Source organism: Clupea harengus, chromosome 17, assembly GCF_900700415.2.
Source record: "Clupea harengus chromosome 17, Ch_v2.0.2, whole genome shotgun sequence".
In the NCBI taxonomy this organism is placed as follows: Eukaryota; Metazoa; Chordata; class Actinopteri; order Clupeiformes; family Clupeidae; genus Clupea; species Clupea harengus.
Window position 1 is genome coordinate 3,665,694 of NC_045168.1, and position 17,314 is coordinate 3,683,007.

General features: G+C 44.6%; 1 protein-coding gene across 2 annotated transcripts in view; it reads right to left on the reverse strand.

Moving 5' to 3' along the window:
- Positions 1 to 17,189, reverse strand: part of flt1 (fms related receptor tyrosine kinase 1) — a 38,707-nt gene extending 21,518 nt beyond the window's left edge. Inside the window, exons 1-11 of one of the 2 annotated variants that reach the window (XM_031583553.2) lie at positions 16,868 to 17,186; positions 13,903 to 13,993; positions 13,330 to 13,532; positions 11,480 to 11,604; positions 5,767 to 5,935; positions 5,311 to 5,447; positions 4,855 to 5,026; positions 4,442 to 4,559; positions 3,819 to 3,988; positions 3,231 to 3,378; positions 1 to 1,057 (exon numbers count right to left, since the gene is read on the reverse strand). The exon at positions 1 to 1,057 is cut by the window's left edge and continues 672 nt beyond it. In XM_031583553.2, the coding sequence (XP_031439413.1) occupies positions 1,036 to 1,057; positions 3,231 to 3,378; positions 3,819 to 3,988; positions 4,442 to 4,559; positions 4,855 to 5,026; positions 5,311 to 5,447; positions 5,767 to 5,935; positions 11,480 to 11,604; positions 13,330 to 13,532; positions 13,903 to 13,993; positions 16,868 to 17,105 (1,593 nt within the window). In that variant the 5' untranslated portion in view covers positions 17,106 to 17,186 and the 3' untranslated portion in view covers positions 1 to 1,035. Of the gene's footprint in view, positions 1,058 to 3,230; positions 3,379 to 3,818; positions 3,989 to 4,441; positions 4,560 to 4,854; positions 5,027 to 5,310; positions 5,448 to 5,766; positions 5,936 to 11,479; positions 11,605 to 13,329; positions 13,533 to 13,902; positions 13,994 to 16,867 lie in introns of both variants that reach the window. The other variant, XM_012816125.3, reaches the window with a different exon arrangement.
- Between the last annotated feature and the right edge of the window lie 125 nt (positions 17,190 to 17,314).

Genomic DNA, 17,314 nt, shown 5'->3' on the forward strand with positions numbered 1-17,314 from the left:
TGGGTGGGTGGGTGTGGGGTGTGGGTGTGTGTGTGTGTTTGTGTTTATGTGGTGGAAGGAGGGAGAGAACATGGCTCCGGAAATTGTAGGAGACATCGATCAATAAATCAATAAATCAATAAATCAATGAACAAATCAAACAAACAATCAATAAATTAAGTAGCAGATCCGTGGAGTGGGGAGACACAGGTGATCTTCCTCTTTTCTGCTTGAGCTGCTCCTCTTCGTCATCATGCACCCTGTGGCCCAGGTCACTGTCCGTCCTGATAAAGTTCCCAACATGCATTGCACTTCTGCAAGGTCATGCCGACAGCTAGCACTGTCTCTGGAGGAGCTGCCATGGAAACAGCCTTGTTTTTTTTTCCTTTTCTTTTTTATGGAGGGGTGGGGGTGGCGATGGCAGGTGGGGGTGCTTTGGTGATGGAGAGAGTCTTTTTTGAATGATCAGGGAGAGGTAGGTGTGTTAGGTGTATCTGCAGGATGATGGGGAGGGCGTGGGGATGGGGTGCAGCAGACAGTGGGGTGGGTGGTTGGGGGAGAACACTGGGGTTGGGGCTGGTAGGTGGGGCGGGTAGGTGGGGTTGGTAGGCGGGTGGTGCTGGGTGGGATAGTGGTGGGATGGGTGGAGGCAGAGGACACTTGGGTAGAGGGGAGGGGGGGGGGGTAGACAAGTGGTGAAGCAGGGATGGGGTGGAGTGGGGGGGTGGGAGTCTCAAGAATAGATCAAGCCCTTTGAGGAAGCGGACTGTGCCACGTTTGAAGACAAGAGGGACAATCCCGCTGCTGGGAAGCTGTCTCGCGCCGTGGAGGAAGGCAAACAAGCAGAGGAAAAGCGCTCTGATTTTCGCACAGGAAGCCCGTCCGCGCCTCCTGCCTCGCTGAGATAAGAGCGCTGCCATTCCCATGGCTGGGTCGGGTCGAGGCGGGGCTCGGGTCCAGTCCCTGTCAGCCCGGCTCGGCCCGGCCCGCCACTCTTCTAGGGCCTCCTCCTTCTCCTCTTCCTCCTCCTCCTCCTCCTCCTCCTGCTGCAGAGCGTCAGGCCAGCGGTGCCGGGGTGCTAGAAAGCATAAGTAGGGGGAGGGGGTCCCCAATGAGGAATCCAGCCAGCCAGTCAGCTAACAGCTATCACCCTCTACATAACATTGACTTTTCTTTCATTCGTCTATCAGCCACTTGTGCACTCCAATAGGAGGAGTTACATTTGTATGAGGGCTTCCTGGGTGTCAAACCCATGACCTTGGTGTTGTAAGCACCTTGCTCCACCTTTTAAGGTACGGAGACACCATAACATCTACTCCCAACACTGTGTGTGTGTAGATCACTAGTAGGGTACCACACAAACTACATAACATAGTTCCATAGTCAGTACCAATTACTTTTTACAATCAGTGACATTATACCAGTGCTATTACTAACTGGTTTCCAAGAAAGCAGGATTACTCATGTGCTAACCCCTGATTATGAGATGAGATGTGATTCATGAGCAGTAAGTAGAAGGAAGCGCAAAAAAGTGGTGACGAGTCTTGACAGGACGCTCTGTAAACTAGGAAACTGACATTTCAGTCTTGTGACACTAATAGCAACAGCAGGAAGTGAAATGAATAGTGCAGCTACAGAACAGCTCCAACAACAACACCCCCCCCCCCCCTAAAAGAAAAAACACTAACCACTATCCACTATATGAATGACCACTTGTTGTTCCCATGGAGATAGATTTGGGTGGGTGGCGGGGGGATGGGTACAAGAAGTAACCACAATTGAATGGGAGCAGGAGGAAGGACTGTGCGCGCGAAGGGTCAAAGGCCAGATGCTCACACTATGTCATTCAATATATATCTCACAGGTGGACTAGCAGTGAGGTCATCCTTAATTGAACTCCTCGGCTGATATAGAAAACAGACATTAGGTAGTGAGACCTTAGCCAAAACAAGCTTCTGCGGGAGGTCTTTTCCATATTGTGAAACTGTTTTTAGCTGCCAAGAACAATTACAATAGCATTTGGCTTTATTTGTCTGCCTGCCTGTGTGTGTGTGTGCGTGTGTCTGCTCATGGTGTCTCTACTGAATCTCTGAGTGTCTTTCTTATGAGAAGTTTAGGTCAAGACTAATGAGACGTCAGGGTGCATTTGAGAAATCACAATAATAAACACTGTTTGTACCCCCCTAGTCTAGACAGGAAATTCATAAAAATTAAAGCTTTTGATTTGTAAACCAACAATTTGTGAGCACACAACTGGGACTAGGTTTTTTTGATTGGGAGGGTTAACACTGAGTTCTGTGACTGTACCAGGCACACATTCACACACAAACACACACACACACACATATGCAAGCTGAATCCCACAAACACACATTTGCGTACACAAAGAAACAAACACACACACACATGAAAGGGCTTGGCTAGCATCTGTTCTGAATGCAGAGGAAGCCTTGTCTGAGCACATGCTGAAATAGACAAAACATGTCTAATGCATAAACAAACAGACACACACACACACACACACACACACACACACACACACACGACACACACACACACACACACACACACACACACACACACACACACACACACACACACAGAGAGACTATGCACAAGCTTCCATTCATATCTGCAAGACACAAACACATAGCAAGCTCACTCAGTGTACGGTGTGGAAAACAACAATACGTTACATACTAAAGGAGGGAAGATGGCGAGGAGAATACATAATGGCTATGAGGATGTAGGTTGAATTGATGTAGGTGCTGCTCATTGTAGTCCACTAACAAACTAACAATGAGATCAAACATGTTCTGCATGACTTCATATCTATCTATGGGGCATGACCGATTTGACATCCAGTTGTTGTATGTTAATATATGTACGCATAGACATGTTATAAAAATATGTCCTATGTCTGAACAATTGTAATTTGTTATTGTGTTTCTCAAAGCATTGTTGAATGTCTCCATGTATATATCCTACACTATGGATATGGACTGCACTATGCACTATGCATATGGACTACTAATTACTAGTTAGTGGCAACAGAGCACTAGATACTAGAGTTACAAGTATCTACTTACTTTAGAGTAAGCATCTCAGTACTCTTGATGTAGTCAATTAAAGTGAACCGTACATCTGTAATATGACATATGTACGATTGTTTGGTCCTGTGTAATTTGGGGCTTGGGGAAAGATGAACAGGTCTGTATCCTAAGGGTGTACTGTGATAGGGTGAGACTTACCGGCCTTTCGGAGGGCAGGGGTGCCAGAGCCATTGGATTTGGGGAGGGGGTACACCACTGGAGGTGCAGCGGAGTGCGTGTCGACTTCCCCGCTGGACTGTCCCAGGGTCCCTCACTGACACAGCCTTCTCCCCAATCTGAGGCTTCGCTGTGTGGGTACAGAAAGAGAGAGGGGGGGGGGGTCCCTGTGAGCATTCAGTGATAGGGTCCACATAGTGAAATGGATACTGATATCAATACTGTTACTTCACTGAGAGTTCAGAGAGAGAGAGGGATAATCGAGAACTGAGAGAGAGGGACAAAGGGAGAGAGAGGGAGAGAGAGAGGTAGAGGGAGAGAGAGAGAGGTAGAGGGAGAAATGGAAAGTGCTGTGATGTAAGATGTGAAATATGTGTTGGTGGATTCATATAGGATAGCAAAGTTGACACAATGACTAATGCCCAAATTTGGTCATTTGAGCAAAAGCACTGTGCTGAGAATGACAGATGCAATGGTGCAATCACCGATACAGGAAGAAAGAGAGAGAGAGAGAGAGAGAGAGAGAGAGAGACTGGGGATGGTGCATATGGAGACATGTATTGGCCTCACCATTCACTACCAGTGAAATTGTAAGGTTCTGGTAAAGTCCAAACTTCTGAATCCCGGCAAGAACCGTGTAGACTCCGGCATCATTCTCCGCTACGTCCCGAATCACCAGTGAGCTCCCGTCCATGTGATACCGAGAGCACTTCTCTGCTGCCACCATACCATCCTTCAGCCTGACCCACACGACCACACACAACCACACACAACCACACAGATCAGTAAGGCAAGGCAAGGCAAGTTATAAAGTACAATTCATGCAAATTGGTAATTCAAAGTGCTTTACAAATTCAATTCAATTCAATTCAATTCAATTTTATTTATATAGCGCCATAACAATACAATTGTCTCTAGGCAAATGACAGCAACATTATACATTTACATCTCTTCATTAGGTAGATGCCTTTATCCAAAATGGCTAAGAATGCATGTAGGTACAGTATATGTTTTATGATGCACGTTAGGTATATGTTTTTATCACTACATGTGCTGCCTGGGAATGAAACCCTTGACCTTAGTGACACTTTGCCCTACCAGTTATTTTTCAAAACACAGTTTAATATGATTTGAAAACATTCCTGAGAAGACTGGTCCTTGTCCACAAACCCTAAGAATTAAAACTTCCGTACCAGATGATTTCTGGAGCTGGAAAAGCCCGGATTTTGGGGGACAAACGGAAGGACCTCTGCCCTGCGAGTGCCTGCACCTGTGACCCGTTTCTGTGCTTAAGTCTGATGAAGGGCTGGTCTAGAGAGGGGAAAACATATTCAAGAACAGAAAACACAATGAGGCTTTTGTAAATCAACTTGGGAGTAGTTACCTTGAGTAACATTTGAGTAGCAATTTAAACACGTACTGCAAAATGATTCAGAAATGACAGAAATGAAATTATGAATGAAATTATTCTTTTAATTTTCTAACATTTTATTTTAACGGTCAATAAAGCTACGAATTACTGCAAGGGAGGCTCAAAGGTCATCATATGACAGCGGTAAGAAAGTCCAATCGTGTTGTACCCATAGTAGTGGGTCTCTCTACTCACCGTATACTGTCACTGTGGTATTAGCGGTGCGGCGGGCGCGGTCGTTCCGCACGTGGCAAACGTAAACTCCTCGGTCATACTTGCGGAGCTGAGAGATGGTCAGGATGCTGTAAAACACCACGTGTGTTGCCCTGCGTTCTATGCGCTTCGTTGCACTGATCTTGCGAAGGCCCTGTGAATGGAACACAGGAAATGAATACCAAATTACATGGATGGCATGAATGGGATTCTTTCATGTGCATAACTTATACTGTATATGCGCACGTTTTTGATTTGTAGCTGTCAAAGAGCTAGGGTTTGTTAATGTACAGTTAACATGTACATGTACAGTTAAATGTAATGGAGTGGAAGCTAAGAGAGTCACATCCACAGATGAAATGCTAACATACACAAGCTCAATGCTAACATCCGCAGGTGCAAGACTCTAGGCTGGGAGTAACAGACGGATGGACTGACCTCACCAGGGTAGCTCCATCTTATGTTCACCCTGGAGTTATGCGGAGCTGTGGCAGTGCAGTTTAGCACCAGTCTGTCTCCCTGTAGGGCCTGCACGGGTCCAGTGCTATTCAGGTAAACATCGTAGATTTCATATACTACAGACAGAGAGAGATGAAGGATGAGAGAGAGAGAGAGAGAGAGAGAGAGAAAGACATTGAGAGGTAGAGAGAAAAAAGAAATAGATAGAGGACAGGTATGAGAGAGAAATAAAGGGAAAGAGAAAGAGAAAGAGAAAGAGAAAGAGAGAGAGAGCGAGAGAGGGAGAGAAAGGGAGAGGAAAACAGAGAGGGGGGGGCAGAATGGAGGAGTGAACAAACATTAGACAGGAAGATTAATTATAAGAAATTAGACAGACAATGCATTTATGGGTTTTTGGCGACTGCCTTGGCTAGTTTGAAGTTCACACATCCTCACCTGGTCTATAGACAAGGAAGTGCTGTTTGTGTTTCACCCCGTTGAGTGTGGCCTCGCAGTAGAACATCCCAGTGTGCACAATGGAGGGACTGCGGATGGTGAAGCCCTCCTTGCTGTTCCAGATGATGTCCTTCTGATCTGGAACCAGTGTTTGGACCGGGGCCTGGAACTGGGACAAACAACTATAATGAAATACCATAACATGTGTGGTGAATGGCATGAATAGAGATACAAGTGTAGTCCAACATCCAGACCAATGACTGTAAAAAAAAGGGACAGCATACACTCAGTCTAAAGTGAATCCACCGGAGGGTTCATTCTGGGCGGACCTGGACCATTTTCTGTTTACTACGCATGCCCTGGCTCCAAAAAGCACTTACTGCGCAGACTTTGGCTCCAATTTTGCCAATATGGCCGACCAATTTTGGCTTAATTTCTTCTAAACGTATTTGCATGACACCGCGCTGTCCATCTTTTTTACAGTCATTGATCCAAAAAAGCCATGTTGACATGCAGAGAAAAAACTGCACTCAAGACATGGACATTATAGTCAGTACTTAGTGAGCACACACAGGACAATAATCTATACAGAAACAGATACAAAAGCTATGCACTACTTCTTGAGCATGGCAGGATTAGAACTCTGAATATATAGTTTAAATGTGAAAAACATCTGTCTTTGCATACTGCCATTTTACACGATAAAGATGCAGTTTGTGATTCGGTTCCGTTTTGCAAAAGATATTTAAGCTCAACAGCCAATCAAATGACATCCCTCCATACTGCTGAAGCACTGTGTTGATTGGCTGGGATTGTTTCTTGGCCCGGTCCAAGTCACTACGTTTGTGCCAGAACTCTGTACTAACACAGGTTTTTATTTTTTACAAACACTGAATGGACAGCTAGAGGGTCGTGAGGAGCAATTCCATGTATCTGACAAAAAAGTGTAAGGGATTAGAATTAGGAATGCAATCAACAATTAAGTGTAATCTATTATGTGTTGTTCAATGGGAGTCAGATACCGTTATCAGCTCCCCTCACACCCACAAAGCACTAATAGCTCTGTTTACAAAAGCCCGAAGAGAGTGCTTGGATTTTGTTTTCTTCCCCATCATCTTGAGGAAATGTTTACTGGTGGGGCTGTGACAGTGGAAGCGTCCTGCCCTCTCTCAGGGGAGCAGGTAGACGCCTCACTCTCACCGTGAACCGCTCACAACCTCGCCCTTGCCCTCCGTCCTCACCCCCGTCCCCTCTCCAGTGGATGTGTTAGGTAAGACTGGCCAGGGCGCATTCCCACCCTTGGCTAACAGGGCAACACAGCACTCGGGAGACTTTAGGGTGAGTCCGGCCCATTTCTGGCGAGGTTCCGGCACAGATCTGGCTGTTATCTGGGTCTCTGAATACTCCTGCATGACGCAATTGCCTTCTCCTCCACACATACACACACACACACACAAACACACACACACACACACACACACACTCTTACATGCACACACACGCCTTCCCGCATACAAAAAACACACACACACACACACAACACACACACGCACACACCTCCCTACCTCCTCCGCCTGGAATCTGAGACTGAAGGGTTGAGGATGTGGAAACGTGACTCCAGTCCATCTCCTCACATCCTGTTACTACAGGATATAGACACTGCGGCTGGGCCCACAGGTCAGGCACTGCACAGGAGAAACAACCCCCCCACACGCACCCCCCTCCACTCCCGCTCCATCTCCGCACCCCCCTCCATCCACTTTCACAGCTTCTGCGAGAGCACGGCCCCCTGGGTATTGTTCCCGAGCGAGAGTTTTGAGATTAAAGATCCTGAAGCTGAGTGCAAAATCCTTCCAGGAGGAAAAAACCACTCCAGTAGTGTGTGTGACAGTCCAGTCTAAGTTTGAGTAGGGTGAAGGAGCCTCGTATTTTTAGAACCATTACCTTTGTGACTCGGAGAGAGAGAGAGAGAGAGAGAGAGAGAGAGAGAGAGAGAGAGAGGGAGAGAGAGACTGAGAGTGAGAGAGAGACCAAGTGGAGATTGGAGCAGGACGTAAACAAAGCCCGGTCAAAGAACAAACAGAAACAAAATGTATCGTCCTTTTCAGAGGAATGTCATATCAATGGCATATCCCAAAACGGCTCCCATCCTGAGCACAGAGCCAAGGCTAGTGTGAGGAGAGCTGCTTCTTTTTGCTCTTTTCCGTTTCCTATCCTCATCACAGTTATCAGGAATCACTCGCCGGACGGAGACAGGGATCCACGTTCAGGAATCCAAGACATCATGATGCTCTGACTGTCTCAGTTAAATGACCAGGAGAGGTGTCAAGCAAAGCTGTAGCTGAAGAAATGTTGAGGAAAAAAGCAGTCTTGTGTAAACTATTTTTAGGGTAATTTAAGTTATATTTTACGTCCTTCACTAACTTGAAATACTCAATATGAAAACAGGCACTTGATACTATCTCTTGAATGGATTTAGCCCTGATCAGGCTCACATCTATCCGTAAGGCAGGACCGATTTGGGTGTGAGGGTCCTGTACATCTACAATATCCCTTTGAATGTTTTAATGTGCCAATGCCTTTTGTCTCCTCTTCTACACTGTGACGGAATGACCTCTGTGCTCTTGGAGTGTGTGAAATGCGTTTGGAGTTTGGCGTCTGAGTGGCAGCTCTGGGTAGTGGTGGGGGGTGTCGGGAAGGAGCATGGAGGGGGGGGGGGGCACTTAGGAGCCTATGTCCTGTCTCCGGGGTTGAAAACAGTGCCAATGGGGAGAGGAAGCAGGGGGCCGCCTCACACTCCGGGCCATGATGTAAAAAAAGGGTATCTATGTCACACTAGACCTCTTCTGTGTACACACACACACAAACACACACAGACACACATCCACACACACTCACACACACACTCACACACTAATTCACTCACTTAGAGACATCCGGAGCATAGAAAACAGACACACTGACCCATGCTCTAGAGCAGCAGTAACACTGAGATAAGAACAATGCATTTACTTCTGAATGGAGGTAGTAGTAGTAGTAGTGGTAGTGGTAGTGGTAGTGGTAGTGGTGGTAGTATTAGAAGCAGTAGTAGAAGTAGTAGTAGCCGCAGTAGTGGTAGTAGTAGTAGCAGTAGTAGTAGTAGTGGTGGTAGTGGCAATAGTAGTTCTAGTAGTAGTAGTGGTAGTAGCTAGCCTGGATGCCAGACGAACTTAGCCCCGCCCACAAAAATGTAGGTTGGGAAGTTCGGTCTGGCATCGCTCCATTGGGGAGAAACTATCTCCTCACAAAAATCTGTGAGGAGATAGATAGACCAATCAAATTGTCAGGGCGGGCTTTATACGATGATGGACAGATGATCAACTGTAACGTAATCAACCACGTCACCAAAGAGCGCTTGGGTTGAATTTGTTTTCAAAAAACATGGCTGCCGCTGGAGAGCTGAAATGTGAAGATTCAAGTCTGTTTTAGAAGACATTGACAGCACATTCATTTTGAAAGAGGAACAGAGAAACGTGATCAAGGCATTTGTCGATCGAAAAGATGTTTTTGCCGTCCTTCCTACGGGATCCGGTAAAAGTTTAATGTATCAGCTGGCCCAGATGGTCTACGTTATGGTCATACTACGTTACTCTGATTGGTTGTAGGTATATCCAATTGAGCGAAGATGCAACACGCCCCATAATCACAGCCCAATGGAGCGATATCAGACTCATTTTCTGACTAGAATTATGAGTATGACATCGTCAGGCTAGGTAGTAGCAGTAGTAGTAGCAAAAACAAGGCCTCAAACATAAAGGCCTCTTTGCACCAAGACTAGTGTGAGGGTGCAGTGATGATTTAGTGACAAATAGTCATGGGTGTCAAGTCTTGCGGTGTGTAGGAGGGATAAAGTACACTTCATACTTTCACAAAGTACACCACAACTGACAAAAACAATATTAGGAAAGACAAGATCAGATGACTGGGGAAATTCCAGGACAGCAATAAGGAAACAAATAGTAAAACTGAAGAAGAGTGGTTTTAAATTCGTCAGCTACTTATACAGCAGACACTCCACAATACAGGTTAGTTCGGTTATCATTATCAGGCTATGTACTTCTTATGAAGTTGAAGCCTGGACCTTGGTGTTAGCACCTTGCTCTACTTGCGAAACTACAAATGCTGTGAGCAGCAGGAGTGGACAGGTTAGAAAATGGGGAAGCTGCTAGTAAAGAGTGCAGCTAATGGTGACCTATGATGAGGTGGAATTACTTATTTGTATTACTTATTTACTTTTAGTCACTTAGCAGATGATTTAGGTACTTCAGTTAGCATATGATTTGTGTAGTGTGTGTAGTGTCAGACTATATCCTACACACATTCATTTGTACCAGTACACGTGCTCCCTGGGTATTGAACCTATGACCTTGTTGATGTTAGCACCTTGCTCCACCAATTCAGCTACAGAGAAACACCTAAGGTGCATTCAAATGAGCAAACAAAGGTAAATGTTCGTGAACCTGTTCAAACTGTTTTTTGTTTGCACATGGATGCTGGACTAAGGGTTACCGTTTAAATCGAACAATTTGGAAACACGTTCAGATTTAAAAGTTCACCTCAAACGTTCACCTCCGTTTGCCGAATTTGCACGCACCTCTGTTTGTTGAAGTGGTTATGGTAATGATTATAGTAGCTCTGATTAAATAAGGAAGAGAGAGCTAAATAGATCCCATGGTTGGCTGCAGTCACTGGATTCCAGAATGAAGTCACATGTGTTTTCCTCATTGTCCCCTTTCTTCTCCCTACCCTCCTCTCTTTCTTCAATCCTGCTTCCAGGTGGGCCTGAGTCAGATAGACCCCAACTTTGGAGCTGGGTTCTGCTCAGTGCTTGCACCCAGTTTAAGATCATTTCTTTGCACACTGCTGTCATATTTATGCTTGCTCTAGGTGGTTTTAAGCGTTAAGTTATGTAAAGTTCCCACTGTTCATCGTTATTGGTGCTTTATAAATACATTTAATTGAATTCAATTTTTTACGACCCTTTACGGCCTGGCTGGACTAATCAGCTAACCATGCACACCTGGAGAGTTCTTCCTCACAGGAACCTTCTCTCTCTTTATCTCTTAACATTACTAACATTACACACACACATAAACACACACACACACACACACACCTACATGAGTATCGATAAACAATATCTTGGTTTAAACGACACTGTGTTGTCCTCTTTATGTTGTGGCACTGAGCTGGCCGTACCAAATACAATTCGAAAATGAGGTTAACTAGTTGGTCCTTTTAACATCTCCAAAGGTCATAGGGTTACACTTTTCGTGAACCACCATCATAACAGTTGCGTAACCATGTAATAAATATGTTATGGCACACACCACATCTTATCAGTAATCGTCATGGCAGTTAATGTCCATTGATTTGACAGTGTCATTTTACCATCATTACCTTTGCCATTACTGTCATGACAGCTCATAGAATCAAACCTCCTGAGAGCTGTCAAGACAGATCACCAATAATAATCACTGCCCTCTATCAGGACATCTTAAAACAGGATATGGCTTTTTTCAGTTTGGAGAATACTAGAGAAAATTTAAGGAAAATGTTACCAGCCACAATCAGTGTTTTATTTTCTGAGATATTAACGAAAAATACTGTTATCGACCACAGTCTGTGTCGCTTTTCTAAGACAGAAAAAGAGAAAGAGTGTGAGGTGACTCACCTTGACTAGTGACACAGAGGTGTCCGGTGTGGTGACCCTGCAGGGAAACAGTAGAGGCTTGCCTTCCATCAGATAGAGCAGCTCTGGGATCTCAGTCTGGTCCTTCACAAATGGCCGCTGGCTATCTGAAACCCAAACAACGGGGTCAGGAACAAACACGCGACAGCGCTCTCATTTATACGTGTGCGCGCGCACACACACACACACACACACACACAAGCAAGACATACACACACACTTGCTCTTAGAAAGCACAGACATTGAGAACAATCTGGGATCAACAATAAACACACGCAGAGATTGTTTGCAGGCTATCAAACGCTTTTTTTCTCCCTGTTGTTTCCTAGTCTGGTCTCAACCCTTGTTCTCTCTTCACGTAATATTCTCGTGGAATTGAAAAAGACCTGGGTGTTGTTTGCGCCCCCCCTTCACCACCACCTCCCCCACCCCCCCTCCCTCATTGTTTGCAACAGTAGTGTTATTAAAGGAAAGAAAAAAATCTCTGAACATTTTAACAAAAGTACCCCAAGGACCACTGGATACAGGGCTTCCTTGTTGTGCTTTGATTCCATATAAAAGCAGCAGGGTGAGGCCTGATGATCGGGACCGCCGGAGCGATTGATGGCTCCCGGGGGGCCTGTTGGCCAGTCGGCTTCCCTGCCAGCGACCCGCCGTTCCTGCCCGCTTCATGCCAAGGGAGGGACGACCTGTCGCCGCGGCGCTTCTGCCTTCTGCCTGCTGCCCCTGGATGCCCCCTGAGAGGCTGTCGTCGCCTCCTCTTCCTCCTCCTCTTCCTCGACGCCGCCACCCTCCCTCTCCTCATTTCTTTTGACAGGCAGAGACCAAGACACCCTGCACCCCTTCCCTTCTCCACCACTGCCCCCCCCCCCCCCCCCCCCCAACCCTATGTCCTCCTTACTCCCACACCGGCACCCCCTCAGGCCCTCACCCTCCCACCCCCCCTCTGCGCAGCACAGGATGCCGTGATCAGGGCTGAGAGCGGGAGATAAGAGCAGTGCCCTGGGAAACTCTGCCCAGGGGCTGAGTCTTTCAGCAGCTGTAGCTATTTCTGTTCCCGCGGGGCAGCACGTAAATGAAAGTTAAATGTTATATATAGACCAAAAATGAGGGAGGGGGGGAGAGAGAGAGAGAGAGAGAGAGAGAGAGAGAGAGACAGACAGACAGAGAGAGATAGAGTGAGAGAAAAGGAACAGGCTAGAGAAACTGTGCCAGATATTCACTTAGGAGGATGCGGGTAAAGAGAAAAAAAAACAACTGTTTAGATATTATTGGATTTCCACAGTTTCCTGTTTAGAGTTAGCACATGGAGACTGACAGTGAGAACGCCAGCCTTGCCTTAAACTTAAGGGGTGAGTGGCAGGGGGAGAAGACAAGAGAAGAGAGAGGGTGAGGTGGGGTGTATGTTCAGGGGCATCTGTGTATCTCAATGTCCTAGTCTCCTTTTTCAATTCAATTCAATTAATTTAAATTTAATTACGCTCAGCTCAAATCAGAGTGACTTTCTGGGGGCATTTGTGTATCTCAATGTCCTTGTCTCATTTTTCAAGTCAAGTCAATTCAATTCAATTCACTTTAAATCAATTTCATTCAGCTCATCTCAATTCAAAGTGACTTTCTGGGGGCATCTGTGTATCTCAATGTCCTCATCTTCTTTTTCAATTCAATTCAATTCAATTCAATTCAATTCAATTCAATTCAATTCAAGTCAATTCAATTCAATTCAAGTCAAGTCAAGTCAATTCAAATCAGCTCCATTCCAAGTGACTTTCTGGGGGCATCAATGTATCAGTCTCCTGTCTGGGGCCATGTGTGTACCCTGCCCTCCTCACCTGTGACATAGATGTAGACGGCGGTGTGTCTCTCCTGCCGGTGGCGGTAGGCGCAGCGGTAGGAGCCTGTGTGGCGAGCCAGAGCGGGACTCAGGGTGAGTGTGCTGCAGTGCTGCTTCCTGCACCTCGAGTGCTCCACGCGCAGGCTCTGGTTGCTCCTCGACACGTCAAAGGGGAGAACCCAATGCAATGCCCCTCTGCCCCTGGAAAATGAGAGGGGGTAAACACAGGGGGTAAATGTGAATGTGAAAGACTACCTCTTCACCATCCTCCCAATCTCTCAGCTCAAATTAAATGATGCAGTCAAACACTGCAACGTATCTATGATGCACCATTAAGAGGCTGTACCTCCAAAGTCCTTTGCCATGCTAGAATAGATCAAATAAATATATACTCCAACATATTTTGGATCAGGCCTTTGCTAGAGAGTAAGTGAGTTTTGTCAAATAGTAAATCATATTCAGAGGACCAGTCTCTGTAATTAACTATAGTTGTTCTGAGGCCATAGCTTTGGTACCCTTATAACTTCCTTTAGGTCAGTCATGCACAAGGTGAAGTGAGATGGTGCTTTACCTGCACTTGAGCTGAAGAGTCTGGTTGGCCTCCAAGACAAGCTGATGCACTTTCACATCAAGCAGTGGTGTGCTGTATTTACCATTAGATTCTATAAAAGAAAAGGTTGATAGTTGTTTAAGATTATGTCTAGGTATTTTGCTTTAAAAAAGTGACGTAAAACTGTGACTGAGATGATACAATACAATAACTATATTGTAATTATTTAGTTTTCCTTATTCTATGGAGAGAGAATATGATACAAAATTAAAAGGTGATCTTGGATTTTTTTTTAATTGAACAACAATTTTCATCAATGGGACTTGGGTAAACCAGGCAACTTGATAAAACTTGGCACAGAATCATGATGCCCTCTTATAGGGTACTGGGTGTAATAGATGGTCATTGTATTTCAGTTGTGCATGCACTGCATGTCTATTGATAGATATGCTACTGGTGAATAAGTAAATCCTGCCTAGGATTGTTTTAACAGTTCAATAATCATGAGAACCAATAGCATGAAAAGCACTTAATTTGAATTATTTCATGTGAAATATGGCAGAGAGTGAAAATCTATGCTTTGTGGTGGCATTTACGCTGCATCTGTAACATGTTTAAATGATGGCTTTGATGTGAATATAAAGGCCTGTGCATTATCATGAAAATCACTAAGATGTGAACTGATAGATGCCCTACTATGTCTTACAGGCTAATTCAGTTGTGAAGAAGAACCAAACACAGCAAACACAGCAATGTCAGTTAGTGTGCACTTATAAAGGGTATTTATCATCCACCGAGAATTATCAAGGTCTATCTGTTAGTCCATATATTAGAGGTTTTGGCACCAAATTAATATAAAATAATATAATTTGGTAAAAAATAATAATATTCTTTTATAAATCAAATTTTATAATTCGGTAATCAATTTAATAGAATGGTGGTTATTCGATTTTGGATTTCCAATCGAGTTTTTTTCAAAAGCGCAATTGGACCTTAATTCTCAGTTGACGATATGATATCCTCTGTAATCTCACGGCGTGTACTTATAGTATGCATTGTGTGAGTCATCTCTCCGCATGTACTTATAGTATGCATTATATGAGCCATCTCTCCGCATGTAGGCTATACAGCTGGCGGTATGGAACACTTGAGGAAGTGGAGTCAAGTGCTTTTCACAGCAGCGGCCCACAAGGGATTTGCGCAAGCCGTGAATTGGGCTACTGGCCCATTTCTAACCGTTATCCCATTCTTTAACGCTTAATGTACACATACCGTTATCCCATTCTTTATTTGCTTAATGTACACATTATAGTTCCGGAGCTAATCTTCCAGCGAGGGAGGACCTGCTAGTATGGACAACAGTTTCATGCAGCCAGATTGGGTATGGGCCTATACGAAACATTTGTCTCTTGCCTCTGAATAAGTGGGTATAAATGCAAGACTGCATATATACAGTGCATATATATATGCATTTTAAATAATTGCCATTTAAATTATAGTGATCAAGGATTATTCAGATTAAGTGATTACGTTTTTTTATCACATCAGGGTCTTTAGGTCTGCATAACAATTATATAAAGTGCGGAATACTTTCTGTTTTTTTACACATGCCAGACATTAGTTCAAGTACTGTAAAAACATCTACACGTTATATTAAAGGCCGTTCAGCATCTTTGACAACATTTTAACCAAACCTTTGAAAAGTTAATTGGACAGCGATCAACAGGTTTTTGTAAATATTGCTTGGCTCTTGTGTCTCAGTTGGTCATACTGAAACCCAGGCCAGCTAATGTACATTACCAACACTTGAAACTTTAAAAACATTTCGGAAAGGATAACATTCGGAAAGGATGTTACTGTAGCCTATACTTTCAAATATTTCTTGCAACGATAACATATCATTGTCTAAACGGACATTTTCCTCAGTGTCGCCCCATTGTTGTATGTAGTCATTATCATTATTATTATCATCATCATTATTATTATTGTGTTGTTGTCAAAACCCTGAAAAATAATTGGAAATCGTTTCTTATTGTATACTAAATTGATTGAAGATAAATAGTAGTGTATATTATGTACAAAAGTATTGGCAAATGGTCGCTTCTGAAAAATGCAATGTCTCTCACGCAAGGAAATCCATCGGCTTGACCTGCAGCGGGAGTGGAAAGTTGTTGACCAATAAAAATAAAACAGTGACGCAGCGGAGCGCACAGGAGTACACGAGTTCAGCACAGATTTCCTCCCAGTGCGTCTGTTTTAGCCATAACCACTGATTAGCCCGGGTTCCTGCGCACTAGAAAGTTTCCTTGAGGTGGTCATGACCCCGAACTCATTTATATTAGAACTTCCATTTCACAAACTCATCAGGCTCAGGAAATAACGCCCTCGTCGATTCAACCGGGGCCAAATAGATGGAGACGGACGCCAAGCCGGAGCACAGAGGTCTTCGTTATCAAAACAACTATCCCTCTTGACTACAGTGCACAACCAATGCCTGAAGTTCGTAACACGCACATCACTCCACTCCGCATTTCTGTGCCAAAATGTACCTGCACACCGGTGCGTAATAGTCACCCACAGGTGATGTTGTACCCGTGCGTTCAAGCAATTCAAAACCTTGCAGTGATGCCTTTATTTGTATTTACAGTGCAAGCACTAGGGTGTTCTTAACATCTCCAGACATAAAGTGTCAGTCTTCTACTACTGTACCTTGCTACGTGACGCATCATGCGGACAGGGTAGGGTAATTTGCCACATGGCGCATTCTTTTTTCAAGCCCCCACGGTCCTTGCGCAATCTGTGCACAGCACAGTGACACCACAATAACCCATTAAACGTTGGGCATCATCAGATTTGTGTTGATGATATATATTTTCATAAAGTATAATTTCGATCCACAAGTTACAAGACCAGCAAATATTATTGCAACTAGCAGAGATAATTTAAGTTAATCATTACAAACGGTTATAAAGAATGTTTTCCTTACCTTTTGCAAGAGCGCAGCACGACATTCCACACAAAACCAGTAATAAAATGTCAATCATACTCTCTGCTAAAAGTGATGCCTTGAGAAAAACCTGAAAACTTGAGGATAACTTGAAGAAAAATTCGTAAACAAGATTAAAATGTTCCTCCAGAAGGGATGCACCTTTCAACAACACCCCAGGCGAGCGCGGTCGTTTTGCATGGATAATTAAAAAAAAACAGACCTTTTCCTTGGACATGTAATGTATAAATGTACAGTTACTGGACACCAAGTTTAGATTCCACAGCAGCTCTCTCCCATTCTAACCCGGACCAGCGATTTATTCCCCCCTGTCACACCGGTTCAGTGACGCTATGATCGCCACACCTACACGCCATCGCACAGACCCTCCCTGCCATAGACATGCTCCCTGCGCTCTCTGATTCACGTCTTCGGCGGTCAGCAGGT